Source organism: Paramormyrops kingsleyae, chromosome 10, assembly GCF_048594095.1.
Source record: "Paramormyrops kingsleyae isolate MSU_618 chromosome 10, PKINGS_0.4, whole genome shotgun sequence".
Classification (NCBI taxonomy): Eukaryota; Metazoa; Chordata; class Actinopteri; order Osteoglossiformes; family Mormyridae; genus Paramormyrops; species Paramormyrops kingsleyae.
The window spans coordinates 10,388,022-10,409,965 of NC_132806.1; the positions used below are offsets into that span (position 1 = coordinate 10,388,022).

The following is a 21,944-nucleotide window of genomic DNA, read 5'->3' on the forward strand; positions in this document are numbered from 1 at the left end:
GGGCTAGAATTGGATTTCATGATTAGTCGGATTATTTGTCGGATTTACGGTAGTTCGGGCTAATTGTAAGTGAACGAAGATAAAGACCATTTAAACTGAGGTACCTTAAATGCGACAAGTTGTCCGGCTAAGCAAAAAATTTTGCTTTTTGATATGGGTCCATGGTATTGCATTTCTGTGGCAGATGGAATGCATCCGACTCGTGTTCAAGATATTCAATAAACATGTGCAGTGCATATATATTCCCTTTTTTCTTGAGTCTGTTTGCTCATATAAAATGAAATGTGATTAATATAGATTAAAAATGAATGATATTTAGTCGTGATTAATCCACAGCAACCCTGTGATCAATCTGATTAAAAATTTTAATCGCTTGAAAGCACTAATACAGATATAAACTACACTGATACCATAATAATTTTGCCCGAATCATGACAGCTGTCAAAGGTTTGTACATCATGCAGGTCACATGGTTTGAAATGTACAGTTAATAACAATGCATGCAAGGTTCCTCACCTCTTCTTATGCTCATAAAGGTCTTGATACAGCTGTATACAGCTCATTATTTACATACTTCGGTCAATGAGACTAGACCAGCACTCATTCTTTACAAGAACAGCCAAACCGTGAGATTACATTCCCATGGTCTTTAACACCACAGCACCTGCTACAATGTGACTAATGCGTTCCTTGAAAAACGTTGCATAATAAAATGCACATATCCAGTAGGAAAAATAGGGTTAGGGGAATTTTACGTGGTATTCCATTGCCGAAGACCAGGTCCAATACTCAAGATCAGAAGTACACAGGACGGTAAAAATTCCCCGGATATCGTTCTTGCCCAGCCCCAAATATCAATATCAAGGATACATCGGTTGCATCCTTGCCAAACATGACCAACCCCACGACTCGTGCACCCCAAGTTCGTGCTTGGAAGGCAAGTCAGCAAGACCGATCTTGCCAAGTGTACAAGTACTCTGTGACTGTGACTCTTTATGCTCAACTGGTTCCATGTATGACCCGCTGCCTGCCTTCTGGTTGCCTGGCGATTGGAGTGACTGGCTTGTCATCTCCCCCCTGCTCCCTGTTTGTGTCTCAAATTTTACTGTATTTGACTCTCCCTGCTGGCCCCTGGAGGATGGGCTCCCCCTTTGAGTCTGGTCCCTCCCAAGGTTTCTTCCTTCTAGGGAGTTTTTCCTTGCCACTGTCGCCTATGGCTTACTCACTGGGGGCTTTGGGTGGGGGTGCTGTAAAGCGCTTTGAGACGATGTAATGTTCTGATAATGCGCTATACAAAAATAAATTTGTTGTTGTTGTTGTTTTTGGTTGAAACAAAATCTTGGTCTGGACATTTACTCTCTGGACCTGAATTACCCAACTCTGATAATAACTAGTCCAAGGTTTATTTTCCCAGATATATATATAATCTGTCCATCTTCCAACCGCTTAGTCTTAGTGAGCACAGGGCTGTGGACTGTTCTAGGCATAGTAAGCAAATGGTTTCCAAAGTAATTAACTTACAGTCAGGTACCAACAACAAACAAATGTGTAGTTCAAGTGCAATAGTCTCTGAAGAGCATAAAGATAAATGCGAAAGGGCATGTGCAAGGCCACGAAAGAAGAACACAATATCACCATAAAATCTTGGCAAACCCACCAGCGTCAGCGGATTTCCCAAAAGAGAAGCTGCAGTCAAATGTGCTGTGATAGATAAGTAACCCAACAGCCAGCGGGTTTCACCAAAGCCGTCAAGGAGCCAAAGAGAAACAAAATGCAAAGGTACGAAGGAGTAAAAGACCCCCCCCCCCCCCCCCCCCCAGGATGTACATGACTGCGATGCTGTTCCATAGATTGCACTGCCCCCCTTCATATTCTGCCCCTTCTTCCCTGTGAAATTCTCAGGCACGTTTGGCTTTTCTGTACTCAAAATGATGTTGTTTTACCTTGTGTTTTTTCTGCATGTGTGAAGCGTATCCCAGGAGAAACAAGGCTTAAGCTAAACCCTAGATGGGAAAACAATATATCAGTCTATGGACACTTGAAGCCCATAATTGGTAAATGTGTGCAGTGATTTCACATTTTAGAGAAAAGAAGTTTAAATCAATCAAGTCAACCCCTTTATTATTGTTAGTGGCATTTTAGACGTGGCGGCTTGGTACTTCCAAGATGCCATCCTCATGTTCCTCCCCCACATCAAAAATGAGAGTAAATACTTTAAAATCTGACAGCTTACATGTTTAATATCCACTGGAGCACAACTCGATGTATTATACTTATGGAGACACTTTATAGTAATTCCATTATTCAAAAATGCCAGGCCCATTCAAGCTGGTCATAATCCAGAAGTGCTCCTGTTCTCTAAAGCTCTCCCTGTGTCTGTCTGCCAAAAACTGATACCAATCTAATGTCATAATTGTCCGTGCTACCCAAACAGCTAGACGGATGGATAGTATGATTGTTTTGTAAAAAGAATATCCATCTAGTAAAAAACGTAAAGGGCAGCAATGGTGCAAAATCAAAATATTTTAAACTGAATGCATTTGTGTTGTAGTGGGGAACATTCTCTTCCCTGCTACGTGTCTGACAGTCTTGCAGTCCAGAAACACCCGGAATGATATCAAGCTGTAACTTTTTTTTTACTATCACAGCTACATGGCTCAACTATAGCTCATAGGAAAGCTCAAAAAGAGTTCATGGCTTATAAGAAAACACTGGATTATCATTTTTAAACACCCTGCAGCATATTCAAAATGCAGCAGCTCGAACTATCACCAGGAACAGGAAGTTTGAACACAAAATCACTGTGCTTAGTTCCCTGAACTGGCTTCCTGTTCAGTTCAGGACTGACTTCAAAGTTCTCCTACTTACATATAAGGCACTTAAAGGTCTAGCACCTGCCTGCCTAGCAGAACTAATTCAAGTTTACAATCTGTGTTGTACACTCAAATCACAGAACGTAGGCTTCCTTTTTGTCATCCCACATAAACTAACAGTTGGCGGTAAAGCCTTCCGCTACAAGGCCCCTATATTGTGTGATGGTCTGCCAGCTCATGTTCAGGGTGTCGAATTGCTCTCAGTCTTCTGAATCTTGACTGAAGACCTATTACTTCAGTGTAGCTTACCTGTAACTTAACACGTAACATACTGTAACTATTCCTGCTGGTGCTGCTGTACATGCCCCTTTAATCTACTGTTCTTGTTCATATTTGTGTCTAAGCATATTTGTGTTTAAGCCAGGGGTGGGCATTCTTATCCGCAAAGGGCCGGTGTGTATGCAGGTTTTTGGGATAACCTGTAGGTCAGCTGTTCAAACCCAGGTGTGAGGACTCTTCAGCCAAACAGTCCTCTAAATAGTAATCTAATTAGGGAGTTGCAGCGAAAACCCACATACACACCGGCCCTTTGCGGATAAGATTGCCCACCCCTAGTCTAAGCTCTGTAGAATATATATATATATATATATATATATATACACACACACACACTCACATGCCAAATGTAATCAAAATCAAAACTGGTGATGCAAAGGTCATTTGTTTAATTAAAATGGAATGACACCTCAAACAAAATAGTCATATTTGTAGGTGACACTGTTGTGAATGACCTGATCTCCAACATGAATGAGAAGGCTTATCTGGATGAGGTGGACAGGTGCACATCTCACACCTGAGGAATAAAAGCAAAGGTTAGAAAATATGCCCTTAAAAGGTCACATAATTCTTATTTCTATGTAAATCTTATATATCTGGCAATTTTTAAATGAAATCATAAACTCAGAGCATCCATATCTACCCATCAACCATAGCTGCTTACCCAGTAACGGTTAGCAGGGAGTTTACCCCAGAATATGAGGCATGAGGCAGAGACAATCTGGACGGGATGTGGAGGAGAAACCGTTGACGCTGTTGACTTGGAGTACCGTGTGTTCTGACTGGGTGATGGCTCCACTTGGGTTCTCTCAGCCATCAGTGTCACACATGCTGCATGTAAAGCTGAGTCGTGTTTTTATAAGTTTCCTCTCTGATTTTCACATTTTATTTTCCCCCATGACATGATTATTTGTGATGATTGTCAAACCCTGAGATGTGAGTAACATTGCCTGTATGGATCCATATACTGTATTTCAGTGAGATAAATGTTTACAAACAAAAAAAACATCTCTTGATGCAATGTGTGAGGTCCTTTGGAGTTACTTACAAGGCTGACCAAGGGTTGGTTACCATTAAACAGCAGTTTTCAGTCTGTTCTAGCTGAGATGTTTATGATCACTAAATGACAGAATTTTATTTTGCTGCTTTGTATGCTGACATTGCCTGTGATTTATTAAATGTGTGTGTGTTGAAGGTAAGTAAATATACAAACCAAATTCAAGTGATTCCATCAGCTTAAGAAAGGGAATAGCCTGAGACTTTCCACATCTGTACAGCTGTCACACAGTTTAATTTCTCTCAGCTGTTTACAAGCCCATGTGCTGTTTCTCCTGTGACAAGAGAAGTGGAAAATACTGTACTAAAGTCTTTTAAAAATAAAAACAAACATACTCTACAGACCCTTGACATCAAAAACATCAAGTTTGCCCATTACTGATGTGGAGTTTTCTCAGAGCTCTATCATGCTACTAATGCTAATGCTAACTCCTCACTAGGTGCACAGTCCTTTACACAGACGACCCCGTCATGTTGAAGGAATGCTAGGCAGGTATCATACAGAAAAACCTATCAGGGCCTCCATGTCATTAATCTTTCATATCTTTATATTACTAAATCCATATGATGCAGCCGTATTATAACAGAGCACATTTTTAGGTCAGGAGAACATCTCACTTCCTGATCTCTAGGCATGGAAATTGATATGCTGTATAAACGTGACGCTGACGCTTCATCAAATCACTGGAGGATAAAACAAATATTTGATGAAATCAATATGTATGTGTCCTTGAACACATTGGAAAGATCAGCATTCAGGTTTGGTATGAGATGTGGAATGAAATGACATTGATTAGTTCTTGTGTAAAAATGTCTTTCACCCCCCTTATCAGACACAGGATTATTGGGGGCCTCAAGCCTCTCCCAAGCAGCACAGGGTACAAGGCTGGGGAAAACTACGACAGGACACCAGTCCACCAAAGGGCATGAAAGATCAGACTCTACAGACTGCCAAAAATCTACAGGATGAAGCCTGTAAAACACAGGAAGGACATGCAACCTCCACACACAAAGTGCAGGTGGGACTGGAATTCACAAGCTGGGAGATGTGGACCAACAGAGCTACACTCAGAGCCACTGTAACCTTCTAAGCAGAAACAATGGTGTCAGACTAACTGCCTCTCATTCAATACCAGGAAGACTAAGGAGATTCTCCATTCTAGTTCATCCCAAAGGTGGGGTTGAGGTTAGGGTTCTGTGTGGGCCAGTCACATTTTGGGCAATTCTATGCTTCCAACTTTGTCAAAACAGTTTGGGGAAGGCCCTTTTCTGTTCCAGCATGACTGTGCCCCAATGCACAAAGCAAGGTCCATTACAGCAGGGTTGGGTGAGATTGGGATGGAAGAGCTTGACTGGCCCACACAGAACTCTGACCACAACCCCATCAAATATTTTAAGATGAACTAGAGTAGAGATTGCGAGCCAGACCTTCATGTCCAACATCAGTGCCTGACCTCACAAATGCTCTTCTGGATGAATGGGCAAAAATTCCCACAGACACACTCCAAAATCTTGTGGAAAGCCTTCTAAGAAAAGTGGCAGCTGTTATAGCAGCAAAGGGGGGGGGATCAACTCCATGTTGATGCCTATGGATTTATAATGGGATGTCCTAAGAGTTCCTCTGGGTGTAATGGCCAGGTGTCCCAATATTTTTGTCCATATAGTGTATCTCAGAGTCCATATATCTGATGACCTCACCTTGTCAATCATGTAAAAACTCAGATATCTAAAGCCAGGCGTCGGTTGCACCTGCTTAGGCAGCTGAGGAGGTTTGAGGAGCTCTGGATTCCTTACCTCGGGAATCACAGTCTGGTTTGGGTATTACTCTGACTTGGGGCACAAAGCTCTGCAGAGAGTGCTACGTTCAGCTGAATGCATTTCTAAGGCTGATCTGCCCTCTCCTGCAGGACATTTATCTCAGATTATGCAGGAGCAGAGCTGCCAAAATCAGCAGGGACACATCACACCTTAACAACTATCTTTTCATCAGGTTGAGGTCTGGAAACCATCAGAGCATCAGAAGGAGCTTCTACCCTCAAGTCACATAATACTTCTATATCAGTCATAATTTAACACTTGCTCTTTACTCACGTACCACACACTTTATTTCTGTTATGCTGCACATCTGTTTTTTCCTCTTGTTTTTCTTTTTGTTTCTTTTTCAGTAAACTCGCTGTTCTTTATTAATTGCATATTTATTTTTTCTCTTTTATTCTTTTTTCTTATTTATATATTTATAATGCCGGAGTTGACCACCTTTCATTTTACTGCATTTTTTTACTAATTTTCATTTTATTCAGACTGTATGCCTTGCATGTGACAAATAAAAATTCTGAATCCGCTTGGGGGCGCTATGTGTGCCTCTTCCACACCCTTGTGGTAATTTGTCGAGCAGCGACGTGATGTCATGCCGTAAATCGCGAGCACTGTCGCAATGAGACATTGGCTGCTGTAAACTTGCGTCCTGTTGGGAAAAGCAGCGTGGATAGAGAGCACGCCTGACTGATTAATGCCCATCGGCAGCACGGACGCCCACGGACTTAACGTATCGAGAGAAAGCGGTCACTGAGGATGTTTAAAAAGTGCGGTTTGTTTGCAAATGTGTTCGTTTGAGCCGATAGATCGTTAACGGAGGCGCCTGGCATTGGATATGTGCAGTGAAATACTTGATTAAGCACCTGAAGCTGATATTACTGTGTTCTATCGGTACGCCTAGAAAAAAATATAGAAAATGTGCCTAACATATGGTATCACGTATTACAGGTGCATTCGTGTGCATCTAGTGTAGCTGTTCATTGTTTTCGTTTAATGTTTTCTATAGCTAATGACCGCAGCTGTCACGTGTGCTGTTTACCTAGAGACATTAATATATCACACACTACGTGTATTTCCTTCTTGGTAATGTGTTTCTAATGGCTTTTAAACGTGGTACGTTGGTCCATCAAGTTTTTTTTTTGTTTAATCTGAGCTTGTATTCGTCCAGTGCAGATACTGAATTTATTGTAAAATGTCTGGTTCTCTGCTGAATTACTTGCATTGTTTCGTTGCAGATTTGATGAAAAGGAAAATGTTTCTAACTGCATTCAGCTGAAAACGTCCGTTATCAAAGGCATTAAAAACCAACTGCTGGACCAGTTCCCAGACATCGAGTCATGGCTGAACCAGATCATGCCGAAAAAGGATCCGGTGAAAATAGTGAGATGGTATAACTCCATTTCTGAAAGCACCATGCATGTATTTAGGAATCCACCACAAATTAGCTGATTTCTACTCCATTCTGATTATCAATATGTTTATTATTATTGGGTTTCATTCTGTTGTCTGGCCTGCGTGTGTCTCATCTCCTGTTGTCACCATTGCAGCCATGAACATATTGAAATCTTGACGGTAAATGGAGAGCTGCTCTTCTTCAGACAGAGGGAAGGGCCATTCTTCCCCACACTCAGACTTCTGCACAAGTGTAAGGTTTGCCCTCATGACTGAAGCTGAGCACTAGATGTTTTTTCTTTTCCAAGAATCAAAATTTCAGTTGCATGTTTTATGTGGGTGGTGTCTGTTGTATTTCTGATGACTACACAGATGTGACCATATCAAAACGGTATGAATAAATGTAGAAACACATGTTTTGCTGAAGTTATTTTAATTCATTATTTCCTTTTCTCTGACACATCAGTAGCAGTGCATTTATGTAGAATTTATTTCTGACATTTTATATCTGAGCATTTAATACCTGCGTGGGCTTTAAATGGATTCTCATCCCACTTCAGATACCCCCCACCCCCCCCGCAACATTTCCTGCAAATAAATAATCGAGCAAGGTGACCCAGTTCCTTTGCTTTGTATAAAACTGATAGCCGCTACACACACTGTGACTCTGTGTCATGAGTTCTGTGTCCATTCCTCCTTTTACTCTGTCCTTTCTCCAATGTGCCTGATTATCCATCCTTGTTCTTTCTTCCACCCAGATCCCTTCATACTTCCACATCAGCAGGTCGACAAAGGGGCCATCAAATTTGTTCTCAGTGGAGCCAATATCATGTGTCCTGGCCTCACGTCACCAGGAGCTAAACTGTACCCAGCTGAGCCCGATACTGTTGTTGTATCCTTTAAATGTCCAGATGCCGTACAGTGAATGTGTTGGCTAGTCATTGAGGAGGTCATTTATTACAAGACATACTTACTTGGCGGAGTAGAATGCCTTCCAGATGGTCAGTGATGACAAGGTATGAGCTGTTCTCATTTGTGGTTGTGTAAGAATGTTGTACATGGTATGTGTATTTTCCTAGAAAATACAGGCCTTGCTTTTTAACATCCTTTATGGGTGCTTATTCTTTAGATATACAGTGGTACCTCAGAACTCGAACTTAATCCGTTAAGAACTCCGGATCGAATCCTAAAAAGTTCGGGTTCTGATCGAATTTTCCCCATAAGAAATAATGGAAAACCAATTAATTGGTTCCCGGCCCCAAAAAATTACACCTAAATATGTTTTTTTTAGCATTTAAACACAAAATGAACCAGATAAAACAAGAGCATATACTGTACTAAACACATCTAAGGACATTTATCAAAACAGTAATTTGTAAAGTAAGAAAATAAATGTATCCAATGTGTAAAGTTAAAAAAAAAAAAAAACAATGTCCTGCTCCGATCGTCCGCTCCTTCCGTGTGCCACACCCCCTCGTTAACCCCGTGTGGAATCCCCGTGTGATCAGCTGTTTCTGGTTGTTGTCATTAGCCCTCTGTATTTCGTCCGCATTTCAGTTCGTTTAACCAGTCCGGTCATTGTATTGTCCGTCTGCGCTTTGCCTGCCTTACCTGTAATTAAACCCTGTATTCCCCGATACCGTGACGTTTGTCTCCATTCCGTCCGCGCGGCACGACAATATTATTATAATTAAATGTATATTATTGATATTAAAATAATTAATAAGAAATCTTTATTTTAAAATGTATTTTATTATATAATAATAATTACTGTTACTGTCTATCATTGTCTAAATGTATTTTTACGGTCTAAATATGTATTCAGCTTGTGTAAACATGCACGATGCTATCACAGCGAATGCAAAGCTGAGACTGAAGTGTTACCCTTTGTTTCTGCTGAGAGACGTGCTACATGACTCATTTCCCCTGCGCGTACAAGTTATCTTAGGTTGGCGTTCACGGTTTGACTTCTGAGATTCAGATCGAGTACTAGGTAATTTTTTTCCGAACTGGTTGGTTCGACTTTTAAGAAATTCGAGTTCTAATGAGTTCAAGAACTGAGGTACCACTGTAGTATGGTTGGTTAGAGTTTTTTCCCCCACAGCCTATAGATTTGTTTCCTTAATATTAATTTTGCCACAGGCCATAATGGCGGAAGGCAAGCGACATGCGCTTTCTGTTGGTGTGATGAAAATGTCCTCGGAAAACATGTAAGAGAACTTCTCCTGTTTGTGTGACTCCTGGACAGAAGTAGCAGTTAAGGGGGGAGTTGTCTGTCACTTATGGCGTGTTTATATTTGTTGCTTGTGTTGCCACACGTATCCTGCGTCATTCCACACGTCGTTTGTGCAGCTCCTGAGAAATTAACGTTACCCGTACACGAGATGCAGAGCCACCAAAAACCTGGGGGCAGTATGGCCAACTTTTGCCACAGGACTATGTTTATATACGGTACAGTTGGTATTAAAGTAGCAACATTATTTTTTTCTTTTTTAGAATGATGGCCAGAAAATATTAAAAACCGAATATTTTGAGAAGCAAGAGAAAAAAACACTACTGTGTGCCTCTGTGTACAGTCCTCAAAATTTAATGGCAGTTTAAGTTTCTTCTGCTTCTCAATTCAATCTGAGCTAAGAAAGCGGGGTCATATGTACAGTGACATTCCTACTTGAATTCCCTCTAAACAGACTACAGACAATTAACAAGACAGTGCAACGTTATAAAACAAAAAATACTATGAAGGGCTGGGAAATTTATATCGACATTGCATGTTATGCAAATGCAATTCCCACATTGCAAGGACCATGTTAGTTAGCTGGATTGAAATCTGGCTTTTGTACACCTTCATACTGTACAAATACTATACCATGGTATAAGGTATTTTCATAATGTTATTTTTCAGTACGGTTCTGGTATTTAGAAATCTTGGTGATAAAATCTGCCAAGTGTAGGGGATTTAAGTTTCAATAAAACATTTTTGCTCTGTCAGAGTAAACAAAACTTGGCAAGCTTTGGAATTTTAATGACTGTTCCTTTTCTAGATTATCTAGTACATGTTAAAAAAAGTAGAGCTGCACAATTTCACATTGCGATATAACCTTTAGATGACAGACGTAAAAATGTGTCCAGACACCAGCTTTTCAGCTCTATATGGGCATTTACTTACATCCACTATTTTATAATCAGATTAGTAGTACATATAAAATATTTACGAGAGCCATATTGTGACACTCAAAAGTTAGTAATCTGTATAAATTCGGCGTATCTTTACGATTATTTAATTTGGTTAGCAGAGCACACCACGTGCTAATCTTTTGGTATATCAAGGAAGCAATAAGTACTGAAGTGTAGGTGAAGAAAGGGGCAGCTCAACAGCCACAACGTCTTTAGAATTTTTATATTGTGGATAAACAAGGTAAAAAAGATGGTGGTAGTGTGGTGGTACGTTTTGCAGTTTAAAATCTGACATGTTTATTAAACAAGAATATGCCGAATTTATAATATGCTTATCAAATTGTGGGCCTAAGTAAATGCCCATATAATCCTGAAACAAGCATCCAAGCAAATTTTTATTCCCGTCATCTAAAGCCTATAATCACAGTGCATTTGTTGGCATTGATTTCTTTCTGCTGACACAATTCACAGCAGCAACACCATCTTGTTTGACATCCACTATTCGAAGATAATAAGTTCTCTTTGGTTACAGTTAGGGATGCACCAGTCCTATTTTTTCTGACCTGATACAGATACCTGAGCTGATGCAAACATGTAAAACCAGAAATGAAGGAGCCGACTAAGATGATGGGTGTTTCTTAATACCAAGAACACAAAGGTCATACTTGTAGTCTTGGCAAGATCGGTCTTGCTGACTTGCCTTCCAAGCACGAACTTTGGGTGCAGCGTGTCGTGGGGTTGGTCATGTTTGGCAAGGATGCAATGTGATGTGGTCTTAGAGAGAAACATTACTTACATGCAAAAACAGCTAGCCAAGTAAACAATAGTGATGTCCGATTTGTGAATGAATCGTTCTTTTGAACCAGTTCTTTTCAGAAAAACCGACTTTCAAATCTAAAAGAATCAAACGTTTTGTACATCCATGCATTGTTTGGTGGGAGTTGCATTCCCCTAACCCTATTTTTCATATTGGATATGTGCATTTTATTATGCAACGTTTTTCCAGGAATGCATTAGTCGCATTGTAGCAGGTCCTGAGAGTATAAGTCCAGACCGAGATTTTGTTTCAACTAACCAGTTGAGCACAAAGAGTCACAGTCACAGAGTACTCAACTAGTTGGTTGAAACAAAATCCTGGTCTGGACTTTTACTCTCTGGACCTGAATTACCCAACTCTGCTTATTACAATTCGTTAACACCCTCAACCATTTTGGCTTCCTCCTTTACCTGAAATCCACCAGCAGCTCCTTTGTTTTTCCAGCACAGATTTGTTAAAAAAATAGAGTGGTCTGTTAATTTTTTCTGCGGCTGTATAAAATTAACAGCAGCAGCATAATCAGATTCTCAATTCTTCTTGAGTTGTGCCAACAGACAGCGCAGTCCAATCATTTGCTTTTACTCAGAATCGGCTCTATGGAATCCAAAATATTTGCATACGCAAAAGATGCGCTACACTGAGAGTGAGCATGGATGAAAATGATTGTTTGGCTCAAAAACTGCCTGAGGAACTCGTACAAAAGCAGCGGTTACCTTCAGAACAAATAAACTGCAAACTTTAAATCCCAACTAATATTTCTGCTAAATAATATTTAAAGTGGCTTATTTGATGTTGATTATTTTTCAATTTTATGTGCAGTTTCAAATATTCAACAGTGCTGACCCATCTCTATCCCAACAGCGAGAAAGTGAACAAGGGCATCGGCATTGAGAACGTCCACTATCTGAACGACGGCCTGTGGCACATGAAGACCTACAAGTGATGTCCACGTCCAGACCTCAACCTCCAGGACAGTGCGAAGCAGCCCCATCTTAAATGGACTACTGTTTACATCAATGACCTTGTAATTAACTGCACCTCTCATATGACCTTTGTCACGTAATAAAAGCTTGCATTCAGCCCATATTCATTCCTCATCTTGTTTGCACTTAAGTCACCATGTTCATTTGAGGGCACAAACACATAATGGACCAGTTCATGCTATTTTATGGAAATTGATGGAGGATTTTGGTTTTCTTAAAGCTCAGGGCTGCGGTTTTCAGGGTGAATACAAAAAAAAAATAAAAAATAGAAAACACACTCACCACCATCACTTTTTAAAAAATATGCTTTAATATCAAAACTGAATTAGGATAACATGAAATGTTCTTCAGCACTTTTTCAGACTTTCTTCATTCTCTTTAGTTTTACACACAGTAGAAAAATTGCTATTGGACAGTGAATACTTGAAGTTGCACACAGTGCAGATTGGTTAGAAAACACCAATAGTAAAGTTTTATGAACAGACCTAAGTGTCTTTTCAAAACAAGCTTATTTAAACTTGAGAAATGGATGACAGGATGCAGTCACTTAAAACTTTGCACGATTATAAGCTCTATGACTTGGAATATTGTTTTCATAATGTTTCTATAACACTGGATCGGGTGATCCATCTTCAAAATGATTTTCACTAAATACCAAAACACTTAACAGAATACATTTGATAAGACAGAGGCTAAGATGTCAATTGTTTCAGGGTTACTTCTCTATGACTACTGCAGTTAAAATGAGCTCAGTTTAAATTCAATCTAAACCAACCATGTTACAGCTTCCCAGGTGCTGTCTTATAAACGCTCACCCACCCGCAATAAAGGGCTCATCCTTTACCAGCATCCTAAATGCACATTTAACCCCTAAGTATCTTTAACAGCCCTGCATCTCACCTCAGTCACTCAGGATAAACATGCACCTGAAGTGCAAAGGCGTGACCCCGACTCCGGCCACAACATGGCCGAGCGGCTGAATGCGTTTCCTGTATGCAGTATGGAGATGGGGAAGCCGTCTCAGCCTTTACAGAGCCACAGCAATATGCCCAGGCCTCCTGTCACTGGAATACTGGCATCCAGTGGAAACGGCAGGGACCAGCAGATCCCAGAGTGCCATCTCCGCAGGCAACCCACACGTCACCTTATATCTTGTTCAAATTTCCAAAAATCTAACACCTTCGTACTTTCACATTATGTAAAAATTTATGAGAATTAGGCAACCTCCACCACACATACGTAAATGGAAAATAATAGTAATAAGTGTAAATATTTCAATCACCATTTTCAATAAGCCTCCTTAATTCTTTCAACCCAGAAACCAGCTTGAAGTCAAACTAAATGTCAATGTGACTTTCGCAATATAACATGGGAAGGAGTCTAGCAGCTACAGGTCTATAAAGTGAAAGTCATTTACTTAAGTGCCTTTTTCATGGTTTTCTGGTACCTTAGTGGAGGAAAAGCTGAATCACAACCCAACATAAGGAGCAGCACAAAATAAGTTGAATGCAATGAATAATTTGAACATTTGCTAATTCACAGGACTGGCATGATGCCACGTATCACTTAGGACCTTAGGAGCACCACGTTTCCAAGGGGAATTGAAACACTTTAAGTGATAAAGTGTGTGTTCCTTTCACAAGAATCATTTAGAATATGTCAGTGCCTTTTGTTTTAAATGAGTGGGAAATATTGCCTAGGATGTGGGATAAGACTCCTTATAACTGATCAGACATGTCGCTGAACTGGTCAGTGTCCTCAGAACTTAGGCAGCATCTACATTCAAGGCCCCAAAGGTCAGTCATTTTCTGAGCCCACAGGCGGTAGGAACATTAAGGAGTCGTGGAATGCGTGTCCGTAGGGGCGGAGCCTGTACACGCCAAACATCATGACCTGCATCTGGTTGGGCGTCATGCCAGAGAAGGTGACGGCCATGTCAGAGCAGCAGCTCTCCAGCACATTCGGCGGCCGCCGTGCCAGGCTCTCGGAGATGAGGGAGCCCACGCTGCAGCTGTTGAACAGGCCCCTGCCCTGGGTGTCCTCCCCGTTCTCAGCGAACACGCCACGGTACTTGAGGCACTCGGCGAGCTGCTTCTCCTCGTTCAGCCTCCAGAGGGCGCGTCCACGCTCTGGGCAGCGCTCCGTGTCCTCGAGGGCTTCGGTGAGCCGCCGCAGGGCCTCGCGGCTAAGCACCACGCCGCTCTCATACTCCACATACTCCAGCTCGCCAGACTTGGCCACGCGGCCTATATAGAAGGGCTGCCCCGGCTCCTTGTCCAGCACCAGGTACTTGAGGTTCTCAATGATGGCGAAGGTAGTGGGCCGAGCCAAGAAGAACCAGTGAAGGTCGTCCGCGTGGTCGTAGGCGTGCCTCAGGGCCTTCCGCATCCTCGCCCACTCGTCCTGCTCCTGCAGCTCCACCACCTCCAATGTTGCAGAGCCCTCGGGGCTGTAGAACACAGCCCGGTCACAGTGCTTGCTCCAGGTGTCCTTGGCTGTGGTCCAGTGCTCCAAGTTCTTGGGCTGGACCATGATGGCGCAGTACACCCGCACTCTCTGGCTGAGCTCCAGCCTCTGGGCTTCGGGGAGCCGCTGCAGCTCCTCTTTGCTGGGCGCCTTGATGTGGTGGTGGAGGTGGGAGTCCTGGCCGGGGTGCCAGCTGGGTCCATAGCTGACCAGGGTGGACATCACCAGGCAGAAGAGGCTCCCGAGGAACAAGCCCTTAATGAAGGAGCTACCCTCTGAAAGCATGTTTACGGCAGTCTGCTGGCAAAGCGGAAAGAGGCCAGTGACACGTCAGCTCCTTGTATCATTTACACTGACAGTGACTGCATAACTCAAAAACACACTCCAGAGGAACAGAAACAAAACTCTGCATCCTTGACAACAGCACTCTCTTTCTCACAGGATTGTAATATGATACTTAAAATCAAAAATTCCTACATACTTGAACTCCAAAAGCAACTTATTATCACCATTGCCAGTGTTGTAGTACTGACCATGTATACTTTATTTATTGCTGCCAACTGGGGAAGTTTGAACGATGGCAAACAAAAAAATCTGGAGCTGCCCGATTGAAAATGATAAATTACTAATACTAGCGTTAATTACTTTTCAGAAATGCTACTGAAATTAAGGCTAGAATAATAATAATAGATTATATTAGAGCACGCCAAGGATGTCCTATTTAAAATCTCCATGCAGGTATGCTATGTACGGATACAATGGCTGACTTTATATGATGAAGATACAGGCATTTAAGTTATCCTAACAAACAAATTTAACAAACAGCCTAAATGTTTTACGTTATTAATTCTTTTATCTTAACTTGTTTATCTTGACTGAATAACGTAATTCATTATATATATATATATTTCGGATTAGATTAATTGATCTAACATAAGATCTACTTTAACTTTAATAATATGGAAGAATATGAAATTAGCCAAATCCATACACTAATATTATACCATCATCTGTATTTCATCCCATCATGTAACACTGGCAGAACACCGAATTACTGTAGCCCGAAATAAAAGGTGTAGCGAGGACTCTTAAATGCTAATGCGCCTAATTAAAAGATCCTCTTACGCTAATCATGCGTTGACAATCCAGCTACTGTATTGTGACCCTTCCCTCCATTGTAAGTTGCTTTGGATGAAAGCGTCGGATAAATTAGTAAATGTACCGGCTTCACTTATATACAGCCGGTCTGGGGGCTGCAGTTCATATGTGAAGCGCTCTGTGGTGACTATTTTTGGAGGACAGCTTGATAAAAAATTAAGTGAAACTGATAGAAAGTGAATAACCCGCAGCACTCCGCTAAGTGTCCGTGACGACAAACTGAAGATCACGCATCAAAACAAGCCGGAGCTGCAAGGCTGCAGCCGAGCTAGCTAGACCCATGATAACTGAAAACACAGTTATAACTAAAGTTCCTAAAAGTATGTGTGCATAATGCTTAAAGCATCATTACCTATCACCTTCGCTCCGTGGGTAGGATTTAGCAGGTAACAGATCTATGTCCCTTCCTCCGTGGATCATGGCAATTTCGCCGAGGAGCCGTTTCTTCACTTACGGCTAACTTCCGGATATGTAAATCACGTGACCGTTGACGTACGCGATTGGCGCTCGGAATACGAGCCTCGCCCCCCGAACTCAGCGTATACCTCTTTGTGCCGGGGAATTAAAGCGATGATTTGATTTAGCGGGGTGTACGCAGTATCTTTCTATCCATCCATTTTCTGTGACCGTTTGTCTTATTCAGGGTCGGGGGTTCTGGGGCGAGGGGTGGTCCGTCTATGCCGGAGGCTACGGGCGCAAAGCAGGGAATAGCCCAGGATGGGGGCGCCTAGGGTATACTCGGTTTACACAGCAAACTGGAGCAGATATTAAATCGCCAAAAACGACGCCTTGACAGGCGCACTACATAGCAAAGGCATGGAGAATCGCGACATTTCCCTAGATAAGTGCACTCCGTAACACTAGTATCGATATATATTAATACTTACATATCGATTGGATACCGTAGCCGCACTCACAAACATCACTATCCTTTTTTTAAAATCCATTAAAATCCGATAAAAAACCTACAGATCAATGACCATTAATGAGGAAAAACGTAGTTAACAAAAGGGGAAAGCCAATCATTTAAATTCAGCTCAAAACAAGAGTTTAATGTCAGTGTGTGTATATATATATATATATGTAGCAGTTATTTATACCGGCGACAAATTAATAAATCAAACGATTAAACATTCGTATGGCTAAATAAAGTTTTGTTTTCTACCTGCCTTGTAAACGCGACAAATTAATCCTGCCCTAGGAAGAGGTATAGCAGTTTTTGGCTTTCTACCGGTAGCGTGGCCGAGCGGTCTAAGGCGCTGGATTTAGGCTCCAGTCTCTCTGGAGGCGTGGGTTCGAATCCCACCGCTGCCATAGTGCACGTTTTATTCTCACAAAGTGCAACCGGTAGAACAAAACAGAAATGGTCATGGAGAATATTTCCGCCATGTATGATATAAACCAGGTAGTATACCCACAGCATAATTAGAGGAATTGAAGCCTAAACTCTTATTTATGATGTTAATGTACAAGAACGTATACATTTTTGCAATGCATATGCCCTTTTGTCCGAATAACTATAGGAAATTTCAAATCAGAGATATTAAAGAATCACCTACAACTCCTGCCTTTGGTGCTATCCATATGGATGGATGTCAGTAAACTTTCATCCCCACACAAACTTACAATGGACAATTTTAACACAATTATACATTATTTGCTGGGATCCCCATTGCACATTTGAAGATGAAAAACCATCAAGAGTAACACTATGTCTTTTAGTTCCAGTTTGACTTTTTCAGCTCAGCAACAATCTGACAAATATATGATTACCTGTCATGACGGACAAAACTGGTATCGCAAGGAAAGACCATTAAACTCCTATCAATGTCAAACTAGTTCAAAGAATTACAGCATCCCATAAGCTTTGTGGACCCTTGGTAGAAGTGTGTAGTCATCGGCCATTTTATATATAGGCACCATTTCTCACCTGGGATGGCTTGGATGAAGAATAAAGGCAGGATCTGGTGTTTCCAATTGCAATATCATATCCTGTGAGACACTTCCATCCATCACAGTCCAAGAACCAGATCTTTCAGTAATGTTCCTCTGGTACATTATTAGAAACCTTTCACTTTGACAAAGTGCCCATGTAACCCCATTTAAAATCTGGGAACAAGAACTACTATAAAATGCATACTTTTATACATCCTGTGCTTTCTGATTTATAAATGCAGTTTGGGCTGCATTTGGTTAGTTTTCTATTAGGAATAATCAAAATTTATTTAATATGTCATTTCATCTAAATACAACTAAATATGAGTGATCAGCATTACAATGTGATTACTACAGGGGGATGCTCTGCAACAGCACTGCTTAACTTGTTTTTACAGAAGTAAATAACCCTACAAAACTTTAACGATAATAATGACGGTATAATGGAACATGATCTGAATGGGGAGGCCTGTTGGGTGCATTATGTGCAGTGAAGAAGAACTTTGCCAAAATCAAATGCCAAACAAATGACTGGGTTTCTGGTAACAAGTGATAATAGGTTATAACTAAAGATAACAAAAACAACATCGTAATTTTGGTTATCTGAGAAAATACTTTTATTTTTAGAACTTCACAAATCCTCATTTGGTGGCTGAATGTATTTACCCAGCGTGTTTTATTGGTATGATGCTGTCTATTCAGTTTAACTCTGACCAGCTTTCCATTGTGTCGAAATTTAAACATTTGTCACGGCTCTCTGTGCAACCAGAGATAGGAAAGATTTAAAATGATGACCAGTCCCCCATCACATCTGACGATGGTACCTGTACGTCAAGACTGTTTGCACAGGGCTGATGTGACACAATGACATATTACAGATGTCAAGACAAATGGCCGAGGGAGAGATAAAAGTGAAGTCCCCGAGGTAGAAGAGTGGAGAAAGAAGTCGAGGAGCCGTCGTGATGCTGACCTGGGCGCTGATCTGCATTGTTGCAATGCTGCATTCTGCAAAGAGGACCCAGACTTTTCCACTCTATTCTGGCATGAGTCTGGCGCCCCCAGCAGGTAGGTGAAATCATTCCAAAGCCTGCATGCTTATCTGGGGTTTAAGCGTTCGATAGGCAATTCAATCTGAACTATGCACAAAATGTTGCTTTTCATGTTGGATCATATATTTTCCTCCAGATGGTTTACACAAAGTGGTGAGCTTGTGACTTTGATGTTTAGAAGATCTAGAACTTCTGTTCAAGACTATGACTACAATATAAATACCTGGATTTTAACAAACGGGGGCGTATAAATCAGGACTTTCTCTGCCGGCGCCTGGAGGATGGGCTCCCCCTTTGAGTCTGGTTCCTCCTAAGGTTTCTTCCTGTGAGGGAGATTTTCCTTGCCACTGTCACCTCTAGCTTACTTTCTTGGGGCTTTGCACTATACACAAACTGAATTGGAAACTGAACAGAAAATTTGACTTCTATTATAAAAGTCACAAGGTGAAAAGATCTTTGTGATTTAGGATAGGTCAGAAGTACAGAGAATGGGAAGATGGGTTAAACAATGGCAAAAATATGATTTGGATATATTTAGGTTGTCAATAACAGTCACACTTAGAGTAATATAACTGTTGGGTACAAAATCTAGTGCTTTATCACTGTCAATTTATAGTCTACCATTTTTGGTTAGGGTTGAATCAATGTCCATTATGTTTATTCCAAAAGAGAATAGATATTGGAATAACTTGCCATCACAAGTTAAGTCTCAGTTTTTTGACTGACAGTGGCAAATTTCATGTCTTATTAGAACTGATCCAGAAACTGGTTGCAGAGGAGGAGGGAGAGCAGACAGAGCTGGAGGATCGCAGGCATGTCAAATTCCAGCTGGGTCCAAACAGTGACCCATGGTCCAAAGGTAAGGAAAGGTTCTCTATGACTTTCAACAGGCCACTTCAAAGCTGGCGGAAATTCTTGTGTACCTGTTGAGTGGTAATGGGTAGATTGTGGTATCGTTTTTAGCAAGAAGTACCCAATATTCATCATTACAGTGAACATTCAAGCATGAAACAGTATCTAATAAAGCGGAATAACAGCAATATATGAAATATGTCCCGTCCACATGTCATTGTTTTTGAAACTCTTCTCCTTCCTTTGCATGGTTCGAACAGCAAAAAATTCCCTACAACAAGAAAACATCAGCAACATGGTAAGATAACAGAAGTGATGCAAGATGATAGATTGACGTACTGGACACATTAAAGCCCAGTTATGTATGATACAGTCATTCCTCTCTAAGTTTGGTCAAAATGCTGCATTATCAAGAGTGCTACATTAGCTGTACTTTCGGTGTGGATACTTTGATGTAATTTTCATCAAACTTACATAGAATATGACTTTCAATCTGTCAGTCCATCTCTTAATAGCCTTATAACTAAAGTGAAGATCACTGAGTTTGATTGTGTCCCTTGGTGCATCGGCAAGGGATCGATTTGCTCCCAGAGGGTCGGGGTCTTAATTTTACTGGACTACTACTCTGGTGCTGGTTGTTGCCATGTGGATTTTTAGCCATAGGTGTTATAACACCCATTGGTCTACTTGTCTCCTCAATACACTGTGCTCTCGGACCAGGTGGAGGATTTAAAGACTGCCATGCTGAAGCTGGCCCCTGTGGACAGTCTGCGAAACCAAGGCTTCTTCCGCCAGAGCCCGCCAAAGACCACCAAGAGAGGTTAGGTTCTGTAGACCACTATGCTTTGGCAGCTATGGTCCTCAGCTGAAATTGCATTATTAAGGCTCAGATTGCAACATATTTGGCTGCAAAGTGATGAAGCTATGAATTGTGACTAGGGATGTATGTTCCAGGAATTTACAGGGGAGGAAACTTTCCATGGGAATTATTTGGGAATTTATATTTTCGTGAGTATCTACTGTTGTCAAACATACAAAAACTTTGAGGGTATTTAGATTTATCTGAACATTTTATTGAACACAAATACATTTCCCTTGCTAACATTATTGAGCCACATGGCATGAGGCTTGATGATGAAAGTCAGTTCAATCTGGAGAATCTGCTGACATAAATCTAAATATCTCATAAATCTTTTATACTTAAATCAATAACAAAAATTAACGTGCCATAGCTGAGCCTTTCTCCTCATCTGGTGCCACTTTGCACGGGAAAAAGCAGGAATCAAAAATAGCCACAAAACTGCAGTCTCCAAAATGATGACTAGTTGGAGTTGCATTATAAATTCCCAAAATTCCTGTAAAAATGTTTACAGACACTTTCTGGAATTTTAGCAGAAATTTTCCACCTTTGCGGCCCTGCGGTTCTATTTAGATGCCAGCCTTCAGTAGGTCCCCCACTCCTACGGCAGTGTGGAACTGCTGAACTTCAGCAGGAATGAACACCAGGAATAACACAAACCCTGCTCTTCTCTCATTTTTCCAAACAGCTTGCTTCTGGAAGTACTGCGTGACAAACTAGCTGAGACTGTTCTGTTCCTGTGAGAAATGAGCCGCATCCTGGCCTGGACATGGAGACCTTGTGTTTGTGCCCCCAATCCACGGTCCACATGAGTTTCCTGCAGAGCCCGGAAACAACATGTCTGTTGTTTTGTATATTAAGAAAGAAATATATTTTTGAATTTTAGAGGAGTGTCACCCCACCCTGTGGTTAAAAACGAAGTGTGCGTTTGATTGGAAGAACATTGTGTTTCATTGTACCTTTGAAATAAAAGGGTCTATGTCATTTGGTTTTGAGGGGCATAGCTTTGTGTTTTTATGTTGTCCAGAGCAAAAACCTTATGGTTAAAAATCAAAACACCACAAACAAGTGCCAAAACACCAATACAGTAAAGTCACATAACCTCTTGAACATTATGATTCAAGGGAATAAGACTGTAATAGCATATAGAGGAGCCAATGAGGAGCCAATAATCAATGAGACATTTGTCCACAAGGTGGCAGTGCAGCCTCAGGGACATGTTCCTCTCTTCCTCTCAAG

At 41.2% G+C, this 21,944-nt stretch overlaps 3 protein-coding genes and 1 non-coding gene across 5 annotated transcripts; 3 read left to right on the forward strand and 1 right to left on the reverse strand.

The window, feature by feature from the left end:
• The first annotated feature begins 6,622 nt into the window (after nt 1–6,622).
• On the forward strand, nt 6,623–12,487 carry mcts1 (MCTS1 re-initiation and release factor). Its single transcript, XM_023834517.2, has 6 exons — nt 6,623–6,787; nt 7,256–7,408; nt 7,568–7,665; nt 8,171–8,304; nt 9,555–9,622; nt 12,265–12,487. The coding sequence occupies exons 1-6, from the start codon at nt 6,777–6,779 to the stop codon at nt 12,344–12,346; spliced, it is 546 nt and encodes a 181-aa protein (XP_023690285.1). The 5' UTR covers nt 6,623–6,776; the 3' UTR covers nt 12,347–12,487.
• Nucleotides 12,488–12,673: 186 nt separating this feature from the next.
• On the reverse strand, nt 12,674–16,636 carry c1galt1c1 (C1GALT1-specific chaperone 1). Of its 2 annotated transcripts, none has more exons than XM_023834516.2 (2): nt 16,363–16,636; nt 12,674–15,149 (listed from the first exon to the last, which is right to left on the reverse strand). In XM_023834516.2, the coding sequence occupies exon 2, from the start codon at nt 15,135–15,137 to the stop codon at nt 14,184–14,186; it is 954 nt and encodes a 317-aa protein (XP_023690284.1). In that variant the 5' UTR covers nt 15,138–15,149; nt 16,363–16,636; the 3' UTR covers nt 12,674–14,183. The 2 variants fall into 2 exon arrangements, with proteins under 2 accessions (XP_023690284.1, XP_023690283.1); XM_023834515.2 differs by having other exon boundaries at nt 12,674–15,152; nt 16,363–16,634.
• Nucleotides 16,637–17,242: 606 nt separating this feature from the next.
• On the forward strand, nt 17,243–17,324 carry trnal-uag (transfer RNA leucine (anticodon UAG)). The gene has a single exon. It is a non-coding gene; the product is annotated as a tRNA-Leu (tRNA).
• A 1,278-nt stretch (nt 17,325–18,602) lies between these two features.
• On the forward strand, nt 18,603–21,689 carry urp1 (urotensin-related peptide 1). The gene is made up of 5 exons (XM_072717293.1): nt 18,603–19,010; nt 19,746–19,853; nt 20,107–20,144; nt 20,567–20,666; nt 21,394–21,689. The coding sequence occupies exons 1-5, from the start codon at nt 18,908–18,910 to the stop codon at nt 21,423–21,425; spliced, it is 381 nt and encodes a 126-aa protein (XP_072573394.1). The 5' UTR covers nt 18,603–18,907; the 3' UTR covers nt 21,426–21,689.
• The last annotated feature ends 255 nt before the right edge of the window (nt 21,690–21,944 follow it).